Below are 16,433 nucleotides of genomic sequence, written 5' to 3' on the forward strand. Positions count from 1 at the left end.
TTGCTTGCAAAGTATTGTCCTTCTCGAGGACCCACACTATCTGAGTGGTTCCTCGATCACGTCAAGTCTGAGGAGTGAAGATGGACGAATTTCCAGCGGATGACCCCTAGCGATGATCCTGTCTGTCGGATCGGAGATACACAACGCCCGTGTCATAGGAAAATTGGCGCGTTACCATATGGATCAAGTTACGTGTTTGGATTCTCCACTCATCGTTAAGAAGCTTAATCCACGTATCCTGGACCCTTCAGCTTTTACGTCAAACAAGGCAAGAGGGACAAGCATCCAAAACCTGATACTGTCCATAAGCATAGTCGACCTATACTCTCAAGCACTGAGTGGCGCGTCGTTTTGGACTCATACAGAGTGGCGTTGCTCGGACGCAAGTGATAGGAAAGCAAGGAGGGAAAGGAATCAAAGCAGACAGAAGCCCGGAAATGCACATTTGAAAAGATACAACGCAACAACCCTTACCTCTCCATAATACTTGCCCCTCCCGAAATACGTCGCAGTGAAATACGACACGCTCCTAGCCTCACAAGCGCCTGATATCTCAACAACCTGCGTCCCATGAGCGTGTTGCGCATCCACCGGCGCGAAAAATCGCTCCAGACCCTCTTTGACGGCGCCCAGGGGCGTCAGTAGGCCCAGCGGGCTGGAATAACTGGCGGTCACATTTTCTGTAAACACGAAAGAGAGCGCGTCGAGATTTTTACCGTCGATGGCTAAGGGGTAGAGGGGGAGCGTGTTGTTGAGGATTTGGGCACTGGCGTCGGCGGATTGGGAACCCGTGGCTTGGGTGTAGTCTGCTGGAACGTTGTGAAGAGGGATGGGGCTCGGAGGGATCGGTGGGAGGGTCGGGTTAGATAGGCAGGTTCTGTGGGGTTGAGTGGGATTTGGCGAAGACGGATACCAGCGCGATGGCTGCGGACTAGATTTCAGATGCGGGAAGTGTAGGGTATGGTATCTGTTGGAAAGGTATGTAGGATTGATTGATTGATTGACTAGCTACGGAGGGTCGTGTGCTACTTATACCATGTGAAGCCTAGACTGGTTTGCCACTATGAGGTGTAGATACGACACACAGTGCCGCAGCAACTCTCAACAGTATCTCTTTCTGTGGTTTTGATTGTGTTCTGGAAATGCAATGACGATGGTTGTGAATAGCGTAGCTGAGGGCAGACGCGGGGTCAGATACAGGTTCGGCACTTGGCGGAGGCTGGGGTGGAGTGAAGTGGTGTACATAAGTCTCCTGCACATGTAGTACGAGTTCTGACCTCTTGCGTACTGACGCAAGCGGATCGTCGAGAAGCCCCCACCCCCCCAACAAGACAGGAAGATATGCCATGGGATATATGGCTAGGATCCGCATGTTCTGGCAAGTCTGCAATCTGTTCGTGTTTGCAGGACTTTCTACGTTCGAAATCAGCCGTTCTATCATTGAATGAGATCCAACGGGGAATGCTGGTAGTGGTGGTACAAAAGAACAAAATCAGAAGAGAAAGCGTTGTTTAAAGATTGTCTTCCCGGTCTCCTTATGTGATTACATAGCCTGCGGGGGGTGTCTGAGGGTCCATTCGAGTTAGCCCTGGGGAAAAGGGATGTGTTCTCGATTGCCAGAATCGAATTCATGTATACGTGAACGGGGAATGCTACATCGAGTCTAGACAGGCTCATCGCCGTCCATACTTTCGAGGCGGATGCCATACACAACAAGGAAAGTCTTTCCGTCACGCCATCCGCGAACGCACGCCTGCATTATCACGCTTGAAACACGCATCCCTACCCACAGGTTCAGCAGAGATAGCTAGTACAATTTCGGTATCTGGGGGTGTCGCGATGCAGACTTCGTAATGTCGATAAAGGTCGAGCGGTTCACAATTTTGCTGCTGTACCCCAATCCGTCAACCCTCGGTTATCATTTGCTGACTCTGGATGGAGCCCCTGGAACGGATACTCCGAGACGGTATGCGACCCAACAGGCGTGCCACAAAGGAAGGGTTCCGCTGCGGACTGCTTGGACTCTTGCTCAACGAATCGCCAGCGTTGGAGCTTGGCGGAGTCATCAAGAGTGGCGGTAGTCCATCAAGCACCTCCTTTTGATCCCTGACTTGCTTCTCCAACCACGCCAACTTATTGTCTTGCTCTGCATGGTCAGCAGCATCCTGCCGCGCATGAATCGCAGCGCCCTGGTCCATGAGCTGTTGCTTGAGTTGGAAGAAACGCCTGTTGCGTTCGAGCTTCATTTCCGCCTCGACTTTGGCCATCTTTTGCTCAAGAAGTACCTTTTCAATCGACAGATAGCGAGGGTCCGACAGCTCTACGTAGCTGATTCCGTCCGGAACTGAGTAGTCTGCTTCATCGTCTGCGACGTCGTCAGTAGAAGCTTCCTCGTCGCTCCTAGATTGCAGGACCATTGGGATTCCGAGCGTGGTCACCTCCGGTGCATGCGGTGGTGTCAATGTTTTCGGACCAGTCTTTTCTCTTCTACCGCCCACCATCGCTTTACCGCCAGAGTCGTCTATATCTGCGTCAAGTACGTCCTGCAGTTCCATGTTGATCTCCAAACCAGGTCGTACGAACAATTCCCAAATCGAGGGGAGGATTATTTCGCCCGTAACGTGGGATATGTTGTAGTAGCCCTTCTCGACCATTGACCTGTGTTTAAGTTCATGCCCAAAAGCTTCCTGGATTAGATTATGGAGCCCCTTTGGACGAATTAGCGCAAGACAATCGAGTAAGAATTTAGATCACCCACCTCCCAGGTCTGGCACATGTCGACGGGGAAGATGAACTTCCGGCCAAGCCAATCCCTCATTATGACCGGCTGTTGTCTCGAGGGTTCTGCCTTCCACGGCGTAATGTGCACTTGCTGCCTCTGCATCGAGTCCTCTGCTTCCGTATAATTATTTTCGCGCTGCATGGCATCTTCTGACGTGTCCTCTGTTGCGATAGATACGACGGCTGCGGTTGATGGTGGGACTGCTGCTGCCGCTGCCGCTGCCGCTGCCCTCTCGTCTTGTTCTGCCTTTTCGTCTAGAATCAGCTTCTTCAAACGAGCGAGCTCCTCACTATCCGTTTGCTTATCTTCGGGGGGAGGAGATGGAGTGGTTACTGGCAGCGGGGGAGGAAGTGGAGTGAATACTGGAGGGGAAGGAAGTGGAGGGAATACTGGCGGCGCATACCACTGTTGCGGTGTATACGTTGGGTACGATTGATGCGGGTAGGGCACATGATATGGCTGGGTTGGAACATTCTCATCTCTTGCTGGTCTGTGGGGATGAAAATAGGAATCGTTGGTGGAATTCCAGCGTCCAGAATTCCAAAAACTCTCCTCTCCGGAAATGACGCCGGGATCGACAGTAGTCCAATTGAGCAAGAGTGTTTTGGCCGTCTCTTCCGCTCGAGTCCTGAGATGGTTCGCGTCTCCAGGCCGAGGTCTTACGATCAATGCTGTAACACTCGATTCGTGAGGTACAACGCTCAGGAACCATTGCGCGGTTGGTGTTACTATCTCCGTTTCAGGCGGTGACCATTGGCTCTTGCCGAATTTTGTGTCTAGTCCCTTCGTACTTGCTGTAATTTGGGGTCCGCTGGGCTCCATAGCAAGGTCTTCCATAAGAGAATGTACAGTCTCATCCGCGAGTGGGATCTCGGGCGCAATAAAATAGTGCACAGAAGCAGGGGACTGAGATTGTGGGTCTGAATTTATCCCTGAATGGCTTGGCTGGCTGATAGAAGCGCTATCAGCGTGAACCAAGTCTGGACTTTCATTGACCGATATCAGTCTGCTACCACCTGAACCAGCTTCTGAGACCTTGTAGTCTTCGACAATATGTTCGGATTGTGATGACGATCTCGCCGGTACACTTAGGTCAGGCGACACATCACGTGATCTACGATCATTGTCCTCCACCCCCTTCTGGATATTCTTTCTTTCCTCCATCTTTTCCTTTGCTTCCTTGTCTTCATTAGATGCGACACCCCAGGCGCTCCATGAGCCATCTGCCGCTGCTACCGTGTTTTCCGGTGCGTTGTCAATGACAGTCGGATCTGGATTCTTGGAAACATCGTTGAGCCAAGCGTTCTTCTTGTGCTCCTTTTCTGTGGTGGTGGTGGTAGTAAAGGTCACCCAACCATCTTCGCCTCGTGCCTTGATTTCTTCGGCTTCTTCTACCTCATTTCCTTCTTCACGTGGGCCCCAAATCCCAAACCCAGAGTCCAAACCGGTAGTAGTGGTCTTTTTCTTGTTTTCTTTGTTGTTGTATGTCGTGTCTGTTGCTGAATCCTTCGCAGCCTTTGGAAAGGAGTCCATATGGGTGCTGGTGTTCGCACTACCGCCTCCTGCCCAGCCTCCGACTGAACTGAACCCACCAATGTTGGTCCTTTCCGTGGGACGAGCCTTACGCTCCGTCTTTGGTGCACCGCCATCCAGAGCTACGTCGCTATCAGTCCCCTCACTATCCCGCTTATTCTCGATTATGTTCCGCAAGTTTTGTCGTCTGTCGCGATCCTCTTCAATCTGTTTAAGACTCAAGATACTTCGCCGATTTTCTAGCACAACTCCCACGAGCATCCTACTCTCCTTTCGAATGTCCGCTTGTGTGAAGACTGTTCCGGCGTTGGGTCTGTGCTGTGTTAGGTAATATGACTCGCGCACTACTGGGTTTGCAGATGACTTACATGAAAAACTTCGCTGCTTCAGTAGCCCGTGCCAATTGGACGACATGCAACAATACGTTCAATGTTGATTTCATAGATTCTAGTCCGGCCTGCAATGGTCTAACGCGATGTCGCTGGAAATACCAGCGTACTTTGCTTTGGAACCTCGTAGAAGACCTCGTATCTTGACAACTTACAGATATGAACTTCGAAATGCTTTGGAAGACATCTTCGCAAGTATCTAGGATCTCGTGAACCACTTCGACCATGCGTGGTTGGTAGACTCGTGAGTCTCGTCGGAGAACGCCCTCTAGCTGATGGAGAACGGTAGCTAAAAGTGATATATCGTTTGCGATACTCGACATCTCTCTCTCTGCTTCGTAGAATGTGGAGATAAGATCGTAGATTGTTTGAGATAATTGGAGACCCGTGGCGGCGACGCCTGCCACCGAGGTAGCCACCGATAGAGGATCCATATCGAAGCGATCGATGGCGCATCGGCAGCCGTCGCAACGGAGACTGCTAACAATTATGACTCTTAAGTAAGAAGAGTCAGGAAGTTGAAAGACTCGGGAGGAGGATGTTGTTGCTTAGCTGGAGCACAGGCCCTCGGTTGCGCCTGCAGTGATCGACGGACTTGCATGAGGCTGCCCCTCACGTACGTCAAAGGTGAAAATCCACGCGGGATCCATTATCAGCGCCTTACATGAGTGAGGCAAAGAGTAGGCTTGGACCAATGAATCCCAAAGTCCCGGCGGGGTCTCCGATTGAGCGATAAGCGTCTACTTCTTCGAACCGTCTGCCCAAAGCGTCGCGAATTCGCACTGTTCCGTTTGCATTATATAAAAAAAATGAGGTTAAAAGGAAGTACTTCGGCTTCGTGACCCTTGTTTCTGGAAGGCTTGGACTTTGGTGACCAATCAGCGCGCCTCAACATGGTCACGGAGCACGTTCACATCTGTTCCGATATGAACCCTGCGCAAAAGCCAGTCCTCTTCATCTTAGAAAGAGAGTGAGCCTTCTAAAATACCGGCGACAGTGAGCCGAACTGCTCGCGCACAAGTCGGACAAAGAGCATCATGACAGGAAGGCAGGCGCAGATAATGCCGATGTCCGGCTCAAAACTAGACAAGAGCAGCGCTCTATGACTGTTCATGATCGCTCTTAGCTGAATATTTCACGGGGATGGCGCTGGCAGTAACTACGCTGGAGACTCCGAATGTCAGCTGCTTTCCAGAGAATCTCAGCATGGTGAGGTCTCACAAAAGACCGAGGGGGAAACTTGCCGTTACTGCCATCTTCTTCTTGACCCGTAGCTGCAAGTTCCATATCACCGGCAGGTGGAAGCAGCAAAATCACGACTGTAGCAAAGGGGGCACAACAGCTTTCAGAGCTGCTGAATAGGCTGCCAGTCTGAAGGCACAAAGTTTGATGTTTGAGAAGCATTGACTCAGGGGATCCATGACTGGATATCAAGTCATGGGTTGCTTGACCTTATTATTCCAGGCGCATCACCACTCAGCAGCGCTATGAAGCAACGTTCGTAGTTCGAATTCAAGGATAACCTTTCGAAGTTGAAGTATTTCGGTTTCGCTTTGGCTTCGGAAAAAGAACGCTAGTCAGGAAATGGCTAACTCTCGGTCTTGTCGCGCCAAGACTTGACGCCAAGACATCTGCAATTTCAATGTCCCCGAAATTGGTCTCATATTCTCACCGTTCATCTGTTTAGGTCCCTAATAAAGTTCTATATTGGAGTTCTCTTTACATCGAAGGGTGGGTGCTGTGGGCTACGTGGAGGAGATTGACCGTCAAAATTTGATCGTAGCCTCCCGCAGATGTCCTACATAGAACAAAGCTATACCTGTAGCTCTCCAACAATACAAAAATAAGATGCAGGAACACTCGCCAGCAAAGTCTATGCCACCTTCTTAGATCCTCCTTTTTCTCCTGCTACACGAAGCGCGCTAGTAATCTTTCCACAAGACTACTCATGCCCCGGGCCAGTCCTGACTTTCTGCAACGGCACATTGGAGTTGCGATCGAAAAGCAAAGAGCAGATACATCTCATCGAAGCTCAAAGACCTTGTTGGCGATCATTCCATTATCACTCCGAGATGTGGCCAAAGCGAAAGCCTCACCGTCCATGAGACCATGGACATAGCACTCTCCAATGAACGTAAAGTATTCCTCATCAGTCACCGGGTCCACCATCCTTCGTAGCGCGACAGGTACACTGCAGCCAAAGAGAATGCATATGAGGTCTCGCTTCTTCGACATCTCTGGAGCCAAGCCGAGAGTGTTGCGTTCCGTAATGATGAGCCTTCTCATCCAAATTACCTCCTGAACTCTTTGAAGAAAGTTCGCGACGCTGGTGCTCCTGACGTCGCGTATCAGTGTATCGGTGTGTACGTGTCCGCCTTTGACGCTTTGTTCCAAAGCGGCTCTGCAGGCACGTGGATATAACATTGGAGGGTTCACCCCATTCCGCCCTCTGTCTGCAACCAATGTGCGCCAGAACTCATCCGGTGGCAGCGCGGACATATCGGTCCAGCCTCCAGCAGACAGCCATTCACGGAAGATGATGCCGTCAGCCGCGCAAGGCTTCTTCTCTTTGATGGAGTCGATGACGAACCCCTCCACATACATGCTGCGAACTTTTTGACCTTCCCCAAATTTCCATTTGTCAGTGACTTTGAATGACTTTGAAGCGTTGTAGTTCCTCTTGCCCAAGTCGGGTGGTCCGACCAACGTGTCAGCATTTGCTCTGCTATAGATTCCGTCAGGGCGCATTCCCCAGGCCGCTTTTGAGGTCGTGAGGAGCCATGACGGGCGCTCGGTCTCTGAAATTCCCTCTTCAGGCACCCACGGCCTACATATGATATCTAGGAACCCGTCGGTTTTGATTGTGAGCCGGAGGAATTCCTTGCATACCTCGATAAACGGCTTGTTATAGTCAACCATGAATCGAGTTCCTTCCGCGGCCTGCGTGAATCTGGGGGTTGCGAGCTTGACAAGCCTTTCCGTGTCGCTCTTCGCTGCAGATGTGGGCACGTCCCTCGCCAGATTCAGGACGCTGTAGATGGTATCGTGAGGTCGCGAAGTTTGGAAGTCGGAAAAAGTTGAGATCAAGGTCTCTAGTGAAAACAGTCGTTCGAGGACTTGTCCATCTTTGGACTTGCGGAACAGGTTACTGGAGGCCTTCGCAAGGCGAATCGCTCCCACGACGCTTTTTGATATCTCGTGACTTTCCGATTCCATGGCCTCCAAGAAAGAAACGGCGCAAGCGAAGTCGGACCAGTCAATGTGAGCGTCACCGCAATAGAGTGTGGCACGGACTGCTAGTGCGATCTCCTGAACGACCCAGCGACGCCTAAACCACGTCCTTCTCATAAGCGATGACAAAGCGATCCATTCTCGCGCATTTCTCTGGTCTGCCACCAAGCGGTCAACATCATCTAGATTGACGATCCGGCTGATGAAGTTCAGAGCCAGGCTACTGTCCGTACTTTCTTTTCCAAGCCAAACACATACTTGTGTTGCTCCACCATATATATCGGCGATAAGCGGGACTTGGGCGTTTTTTTCGTCATTATCACTTTGATTGATGCAGAGGGCGTCGATCCAAAGCTTTCTTGGCCTTTACTTATTTATTTGAAAATTAGTGGTTTTCTTTTCAACGCAACAATACGCGAAGGGAAACGGCAGTGAGGGGGGGAAAATGGAGCGAGGGAGGGTGGGGATCGTGGGCTGATCAAGAGCTTTTCGCTCCTGCAGCGTGTCTTGCAGATGACACTGCTCCAAGATGTACGTACCTGTCAGCGAGCCGCAGCTGATTTAGCGCTGCATACAAATTTGACCTGACATTGAAAGTTCTAGGAACACCCTCTGTAATAATCTTCATCTTGAAGCTGGCCTCCCCACTGCCCCAGTGATAAGACAAGGCTTCATAGGATTGGATTTTTTCAATAGGACTCGTTCCTTTTTCAAGAGAACAGGTCATCAGGGTACCTTCTATCGGTTCATTGGAGGAACCTTGACGTAATGTGAAAATACGAAAATCGCAGTATCCCGTCAACGGGCAGCTGTTGTAGGGAGTCCTGTCAGATGCTGAAGGAGTATAAGCTGCCAATCTGCTGATACCCAAATCTCCAAGAACAACTCCCGCAAGCGTAGGTTGAGGGGGCACGATAATCGAACGATCGATGGATTGAGAGTACAAAGTCGACTTTAGGAGTCCAGATGGCGCGTTGGAGAGGTGGTCAATTCTTGCATGATCCATGCCCGATAAACTAGGGCGGTCATGCATGAAATGGTAACCCTCATCAGAGACTGTGCCCCATAAACTAGGGCGGTCATGCATGAATTGGTAACCCTCATCAGAGACTGTGCCCCATAAACTAGGGCGGCCATGCGAAAATTGGAAACCCTTACAAGACTATGCTCGATGAATCATCAGTCATAGCGTTCTCTTTGACAACGAAGATCTCTTCATGTTGCTCGGATTGCTTCGCTCCACAGGCCAATAGATTTCCGGATTTGATGAAGTCAACAAAACGGTAGGCTGATGTATCTGGGAGGTGATTCCACACGCTTATCGGCACTGATACAAGTACCAGTGTGGAATGAGCCGAAAAAGCTGTCTCCATAGTGACCTCAAGGCGGCGAACGTCATCAGGAGCATCCGTTGAGAGCCAGTTCTTCCATAGTTCGACCTCCGGAACACTAGCCTCGGCTGCTAACGATACAGCAATTAATACACGAGGGCCTTCGGAAGGAGACGATAGTCCGGAAGTGCCCGTTTCTGACGACGGCACGAGGGAGGTTGAAGCAGACGTTAAAGGCCCTGAATCATTCGACCCTGATTCTGTCGAGGATTGTACAGATAGTTGGAGATCGTTCACTGCCAGCTCAGATCTTACTGGCGCTAGAACAATACTAGATCTTGCGCAGTCTGATAAAGCAGCATATTGCGGCGTTTTGTCTATTCGCTTGCGATCATTGATTAGTCGCTCATAGAGCTGATTGACCGTAAAAGGCTGCCCATTGAAAGACTTTATCTTCCGTAGGAGATTTCTCGTGAATGATCTATCGGTAACGGCTGCGGTAGTCGTCTCTCGGCCACAAGCGGCGAGTAGCTCGTTGGTACCATTGATTGAAGCACGAGCTGCACTTCCAGCAAAACAGCAGTCCAGCAGGATTAGCACGTCGCATAAGGCCCTTTGAAGCATGGGCTGTAAAGTACTCCAGGAGAGAGTCGGACTCTTCCGTTTGCCAAGTCTCTTGCGATCGAGATATCTAAACTTGGTCAGCAGCCACTCTGCTCTGTTCGCCTCTTTTACGTCGGGCAGTGGTAGAGTCGATCAAAATCTCAACAGCAAAGATGACTTCAAACGGCGCGAACAATGATTTGACCTCTTCCATTTCCGATATAAATGGCAACATCATCATCACAACAGACCAAAGCTGATTCGATGATGCAGCGTAACGAAATAGAGACATACGCTTGCCAGATACTACGACTGCTGGGATCATGGCGACCGTGACCTCCATAGTAGACAATCAAGAGCCGGTTCTCGCCCCCAAATTGTGCCTTTACTTCTGAAAGCTTTCGCTCGAGAGCGTCTTCTGAATGTTGACTAGGTATTTTCCATATCTCTGATGAGTAGTTGAAGTGGTCTCGGAACAAAGCATCCATATCGACTAACTCGATATCCGTTCCAAGATCGTCCTCAGCCCAGTTCATGAGAAGAGCGTGGACTCCTTCATATTTAGCAGGATGCTGGGGAAAGACTGATTGACAGGCTCTGGAGAGATCTTGGGTAAATGTGTCCCATGATGAGAGGTGAGAGAAGTCAAAAGCCTTCGGGTGTGTATAATCTTGAAACACGTCAATGCCCTTTTGCAAATCAGTATGTGAAAATCATTGCTGAGCTTCTAAGGCAGAAGTGAATATGTGCAATTCGATTGAAAGCAGCACAAAGGAGGAGAAATTAGACAGGACCCGACCCATCATTTACACCCTTTCACAGACAAGCAAAATTCTTCTGTCGCCCGTAGGAAGTGTGATACGAGAGAAATCAGTGCCGCAATAAGCATGGGGTGTCTTACAACGCCTTCGAATACATCTTCCTCGTCTTGTTCCATTGACGGTGGTGAGGGAGCTCTAAGATGAGCGTCAAGAGGATTCATACAGGAACATCGGCTCTAGGAAGCACTGACGACCTTGTTCCGGTTAAAAGACCTGATGTAGGAATTCTCTCGGTTTTTCAAATTGATTCCAACGTGATCCTTTTATTCCCTAGTTCTTACTCGTAGCCTTGCCATATATCCCAACCCCACCACACACAATTCATGCAACTAGATATGCCTAGCCCAGTCAAATTTCAGGCCAAGCGATCACACTCTTAAAAATGGAGAACTGCCCCTGCAGCCTCGTAGCTTGCGCGAGGCCAGCTGTGCGGCTATGGAGGGCGTGGATGGGAATGGCGCCATGGTACTCGCTGGGTTGAAGTTTTGGCCAAATACCAAGGACACGAATGTGCGCGCTTCGCGTTGTAAGTCCTTAGAGTAGTGGGAACATATCGAGACTGGTAGTTCGCTAGACCCTCCAACTCCTGAGCCTCGTGGCGCCCAGTGAGCACGGCAAGCTGGTAACATTATACCTTATGATCATGAGAGGTTGAATGATGGGGACAGGAAGCAACGTGAGACGGTCAAAGTACACCCGAGCTACCGTAGAAGTTTGACTTTCTCGGCTCCGGGGGGGATCATTTGGCTGGCCGGCCGAAGCGTCCGCAATCAATATACTATGACAGCGATGGTAATCCTACGACTCTACGAGTACCCTTTGCCAAAAACTTCGATTGCTACGTATTGCAGCCTTCTTCTACAGCCACAGCATGAGACCAGTAGAACCGCCTCATCGGTGCCAAAAGAGCATGGTATCATCATACTGGCGTTTGCTCCGTTAAATGGGGCTGAGTGCCAAGGCATGGCCAAGAAGAGGAGCCTCCGCCTGCTAACCTCAAAGACATCGTCTCACCATACCTACAACTATCAACTCATCTAACAACTGAACTCTGATACCCTAGATTTGCTTACTCCAGACATTCCGCCATGCTGAACTGGCTTGATAACGGTGGAGGCAACTCACAGAACGCGTCCAGCGGCTTTCATAACCTCCAGCTTGACATCGTCGGCTTGTGAGCCTGGCCCTTGCTAACCGCCTCATCCGAGCTCAAGACCGCTAACCACAATCCACATAGTCTCGCCATTCTTGGTGAAGCCTCCGTCAAAGCAAATGCCCAAGTCTCCACCCTCTCCAAGTTCTCCCTCCTGCCTCGCCTCCTGCCCGCCCCTCAAGCTCTCATACGCACTTCAAGACCAGAAAGCCTCAAACCAGACAATGGCAAAGTGATTGGTGCCCGCAGCGGCGGCATTCGGGACTTTGTCAACCATATAGCACATCTAGTACACAGCATACACCCTCTCCCAGCCTATGCAGTCCGCTGCGAACGCATCAGCAAACCCAATCCTACCTCTACAGTCTCAGCTTATACCTGGGGACCTCTAGCATGGCTTTCCTTGCTGGGAACAGCTATGTCCGTCGCCCTGCTGGCTCTCTCCATAGCTCGAAATGATGGCTTCGCTCTACTCGCTACCATACTGCTATCCCTCCTCTCCACCCTTATCGGCTTCGGTAGCCGTTGGAATCTTTCCCTCATGAAAAGGAAACAAAAAAGGCGTGTGCCAAGAGACAACATCATAATTAAATATCCCCATGGCGCCTTCTTAGTGGTCAAGTGCGACGAAAACGTTGCAAGAGAGCTATACTGGCATCCAGAAGAATGCCAGTACACCTTCGGCGACACAATCTACAGGATTGTCTCTCTCATCGGTACCATAACCCTCATGTTCGGCGTTATCTGCCTCGGTAATTCCACTCTACCCCTCCAAATTGCCTTCGCAGCTGCCTACATGATCCTCAACGCCGCATACTGGGTTGTGGCCGCCTTACCCCCACAATGGCACTGGGATCTATCATGCTACAAAGTCAAACGGGAACTCTACGAAGGCGGAGAAGATCATGAGAATTTCACGCAGGCGTTATGGAAGGCTATAGCTATTACGAAGAGTGTGGAGTGGGTCAAGATTGGACAAATAGCGCCTGTCAGCGAGGCATGGAAGGCTTGGGTTGAAACGGCTGGAGATGTCGTGGAGAGAGACAAAGAAAGCTGGGAGGCGGAGGGGTTGGGCGGAGAAGGCTCCGATGATGAGAATGGCGGGAAGTTGCCGTCCTGGGATGCAGAGCGGGCGTTGACAGAGTTCTTGGATCCGGACGAGGCCGGAAAGAATGTTTAATCGGCGCAGATTTTTGGCTGGTGTTAGGCCTATGTTGAGCAAGGAGTAATTGTGTGGGTTGAGAAGGCATGCGATGTTTATGAATCTACGACTGGCATAGCGAGCATACTGAGCATGTATAGGTTGATTTATGACAATCTCTGAGTCCTTACCCATGTATCTCAGACGCCCTTGTCAATTTGGCTCATCTGCTTTAGAGGCAACCGAATCAACTATTTTTAAGCTGATGATCGCTGTCAGCGGAGGTAGAAGAACAGGAACATGGGAAAGATATGTTGAACCGACTCCAGTAAGAGTTGCTCGAGCCTACTCCGCTCTCGCGGTATGCTACCCTTAGCAATATCTAACGTCCACATTCTCTATGCGGTTGTTGGGGAAGATGTGATATAGCGTTACTACTTTATTTTACCGACTTCGCTATCCGCGTGTGAGCACAACATGGGTTAGCGTGCTCTCGTAGGCTTGGCATTTTCCAACGCTTCAAAATGCCAAAATGCGGGGAGCAGACCCGAACAAGTGCCGTCGACTTCTTTTTCACATCGGCACTCCACATCCAACTTCATTGCCGGTCCTGTTAAACATTCGACCTATTGTTTGCTTGAAAGGCTACCATGTTCTCCAAATTCTCCTTCTTCCATTTGCAATCTGTGGGCCTCGCATGTAAGTCGTTGAGGCTTCCTCGACCTCGACTCGGAATTGACTCCCAGACGCAGACCTGTACAATCCACCTTGACCATGGCTTCCAACCTGCACAGAGACCCTCCTTTCAGAGCAGAGCACCTAGGCTCTCTTCTACGGCCTGATAATCTCCTTCAGACACGCGCAGACTTGGACAATGGCAAGACTCAGCAGGAGCAGTTGACGAATATCGAAGACACGTCCGTGAAGGACGTTGTTGATACCCAGGTCAAGTTGGGCTTCCATCCCATCTCAGATGGCGAATATAGACGCCATAGTGCGTTCCCCGCCCGTGCCATACATCTAGTGTCTATGCTGAGCCGACACTGCAGTGTTCTGGGGCACCTTCTTCCCGGGCCTGGAAGGCTTCAAGGAGATCAAGAACCCCGACGTCGACATTTTCCGAATGTACATGCCCGACATTGCAGCCTTCACAGAGTCGGGACACAAGCCAGGAGAAAGTGTCATTTGCACTGGCAAGATCAAGCACGTTGGAAGTACCTACGTCGATCAATGGGATTATTTGAAGAGCATTGTGCCAAAAGAGCGAGTACACGAGTGTAAGATCACTTTGGCGGCACCGGAATGGTACCACATGCGGTACAAGGAAGGAAGGGCGTACCCCAAAGACGTCTACCCAAGTGACAAGGAGTACTTTGCGGACATTGCAAAGGCATACCAAACCGAGCTACAGATTCTCTACGACAATGGCTTGAGGAACGTTCAAATCGATGACCCCAATCTTGCCTGTAAGAAAGCATCAGTCCTCATGGTACCATACTTGAGCTGACTGGATGCGCAGACTTCTGCTCCGAAAAAATGCTCGAAGGCTGGAAGAAAGACCCTTTAAACACCAAAACGACAGACCAAACCCTCGACGAGTACATTGACTTCTACAATGACTGCATCTCCAAACGCCCCGCAGATATGCATGTGGGAGTGCATATTTGTCGCGGTAACTTTGTCAACAGCCGTCACTTCTCGGAAGGCGGCTACGACCGCGTTGCAAAGAAGCTATTTCAGGACATGCACGTGAATACATACTATCTCGAATACGACACACCAAGAGCAGGGGGCTTTGAGCCGTTGAAGAGTCTGCCGAAGAACAAGAACGTGATACTTGGTGTCATCACTAGCAAATTCCCGGAGATGGAGGACATGGAGGAGATGAAGAAGAGAGTGTATGAGGCTGCTGACTTCGTGGCGGAGGGCAACAATCAGACTCGACAAGAAGCATTGCAGAGATTGGGTGTGAGCCCGCAGTGTGGGTTTGCCAGTCACTCGGCAGGGAATTCAGTCAAGAAGCATGACATGGTCAATAAGTTGACGCTGGTGAGAGAGCTGGCGGATAGTATCTGGCCTGGGGAGCCGTGATGCCTAATAATGGATCTAATGATAGGCAAACTCGATGCATTGAAGAGAGCTATTGAAAAACAATTGTTCTTTTGGGTGCTACCTGGTTCCTTCACTATGACTTGCCGGAGTATCGCTATGTGACATCACTCCTATACCTGGTCCCTTCACCTTCGCAATTCCTCCTTCTCCAGATTGGTCTTCGTCGAGAATTCGAGTCTCTATCTAGCGAGTTGTTCAGCGTCCATGCCAAGCGAAGTATTCCGAGTCCGCTTGTGCTTACTAGAAAAACATACACGACCGCTGAATATTGTGCTCAACGATTCGCGATGCTTAAGCATCATGTTGTTGACTCGATCCTTTCTCCTTGTCTATCGGCACAATTCTGCAATCACTTCGAACAAAGTCGAACCCACGACGGGATCTATTCCCCTAAGGTGCTCTCATCGTGCATCACACTGTTCCTGGCACCCGTACCTGGAGGAGGTCGGGACACTGCCTGCATCTCTCATCGCGATTCACACGAGGAAGGGGCATTCGGCATATTTCTTGCACTATTTGCGTTCCCTGCGGATATGACGGGCCTGGATCTCGTGCGACAATAAAACACCCATCATGACGTTGCGAATCGAAGTCGGATCAGAGTCTACAAAAGAGGGAGAAGAAAGAAAGAAAGAAAGAAAGATAGGCTTGTGTGATGATTCCTTTGAGCACACAGTTCTACACACTGAGAAACGGCACCAACTGTTCGTTGCCTTTCCGTACGGTCAACACAGCGACTTGACATCCCTCCTCTACCCATCCCTCTCTGATCCTCTCAAAATGCATATTTATCACCAGCATTCCCAACCCCAGCCCCCCTCATATCATCTCCACATCCTCGACCGGAGACACACCATGCAACCCTTCTCCGCCATCTCGCCCGTACGCCCGAGCGGGCGGCTCGGGGAGCGCCATGTCGATCTGTGTTTCCGTGGACCCGCCACGCTCAGCGTAGCCATCGCCGTCGCCGTCGCCGGCATGGAGACCGTCGTCTTTGTCCCGGCCCGCCCCGGCTCGGTCTTCGGCTCCGGCTGTGCGTTCTCCCGCGCCCGGGATTCCGCCCAGCTCGATGCCCTCCGCTGCGGTTCCTGGGCGCCGTCGTGGTCGTGGGGAGAGGAGTTTGGAAGAGGCCCAGACGGAGAAGAGGATTAGGGCTGCGGCGGAGCAGATGGCGATGAGGAGGAGGAAGGCGATGTTTCCGTCGTTGGTGGAGCGGATTTGTAGGGGTTGGTGAGGGGGAGGGTTGGAGGGGGTTGGGTGGGGCATGGTGCTGGATAGTTGGGTGGGTGGGGGTAGGTGTTGATTCTTGAGGTTGATGCGGTTGGAATGGGAGTTGC

At 50.8% G+C, this 16,433-nt stretch overlaps 6 protein-coding genes across 6 annotated transcripts; 2 read left to right on the forward strand and 4 right to left on the reverse strand.

The window, feature by feature from the left end:
* Window positions 1–1,904: 1,904 nt before the first annotated feature.
* Window positions 1,905–5,138, reverse strand: HO173_009048 (uncharacterized protein; the record flags this gene model as incomplete). Its single annotated transcript, XM_037310942.1, has 3 exons — window positions 1,905–2,708; window positions 2,759–4,628; window positions 4,684–5,138. 3 exons carry the CDS (start codon window positions 5,136–5,138, stop codon window positions 1,905–1,907), a joined length of 3,129 nt encoding a protein of 1,042 aa, XP_037162258.1.
* A 1,588-nt stretch (window positions 5,139–6,726) lies between these two features.
* On the reverse strand, window positions 6,727–8,563 carry HO173_009049 (uncharacterized protein; the record flags this gene model as incomplete). Its single annotated transcript, XM_037310943.1, has 2 exons — window positions 6,727–8,299; window positions 8,475–8,563. 2 exons carry the CDS (start codon window positions 8,561–8,563, stop codon window positions 6,727–6,729), a joined length of 1,662 nt encoding a protein of 553 aa, XP_037162259.1.
* A 526-nt stretch (window positions 8,564–9,089) lies between these two features.
* Window positions 9,090–10,806, reverse strand: HO173_009050 (uncharacterized protein; the record flags this gene model as incomplete). The annotated part of the gene is made up of 3 exons (XM_037310944.1): window positions 9,090–9,957; window positions 10,164–10,558; window positions 10,771–10,806. 3 exons carry the CDS (start codon window positions 10,804–10,806, stop codon window positions 9,090–9,092), a joined length of 1,299 nt encoding a protein of 432 aa, XP_037162260.1.
* Window positions 10,807–11,778: 972 nt separating this feature from the next.
* Window positions 11,779–13,023, forward strand: HO173_009051 (uncharacterized protein; the record flags this gene model as incomplete). The annotated part of the gene is made up of 2 exons (XM_037310945.1): window positions 11,779–11,864; window positions 11,928–13,023. 2 exons carry the CDS (start codon window positions 11,779–11,781, stop codon window positions 13,021–13,023), a joined length of 1,182 nt encoding a protein of 393 aa, XP_037162261.1.
* Window positions 13,024–13,516: 493 nt separating this feature from the next.
* On the forward strand, window positions 13,517–15,075 carry HO173_009052 (uncharacterized protein; the record flags this gene model as incomplete). Its single annotated transcript, XM_037310946.1, has 4 exons — window positions 13,517–13,683; window positions 13,737–13,978; window positions 14,034–14,450; window positions 14,504–15,075. The coding sequence occupies 4 exons, from the start codon at window positions 13,517–13,519 to the stop codon at window positions 15,073–15,075; spliced, it is 1,398 nt and encodes a 465-aa protein (XP_037162262.1).
* An 840-nt stretch (window positions 15,076–15,915) lies between these two features.
* HO173_009053 (uncharacterized protein) lies at window positions 15,916–16,362 on the reverse strand (the record flags this gene model as incomplete). Its single annotated transcript, XM_037310947.1, has 1 exon — window positions 15,916–16,362. One exon carries the CDS (start codon window positions 16,360–16,362, stop codon window positions 15,916–15,918), a length of 447 nt encoding a protein of 148 aa, XP_037162263.1.
* Window positions 16,363–16,433: the final 71 nt, after the last annotated feature.

Source organism: Letharia columbiana, assembly GCF_014066305.1.
Source record: "Letharia columbiana isolate WasteWater2 chromosome Unknown Sc0000036_s0, whole genome shotgun sequence".
In the NCBI taxonomy this organism is placed as follows: domain Eukaryota; kingdom Fungi; phylum Ascomycota; class Lecanoromycetes; order Lecanorales; family Parmeliaceae; genus Letharia; species Letharia columbiana.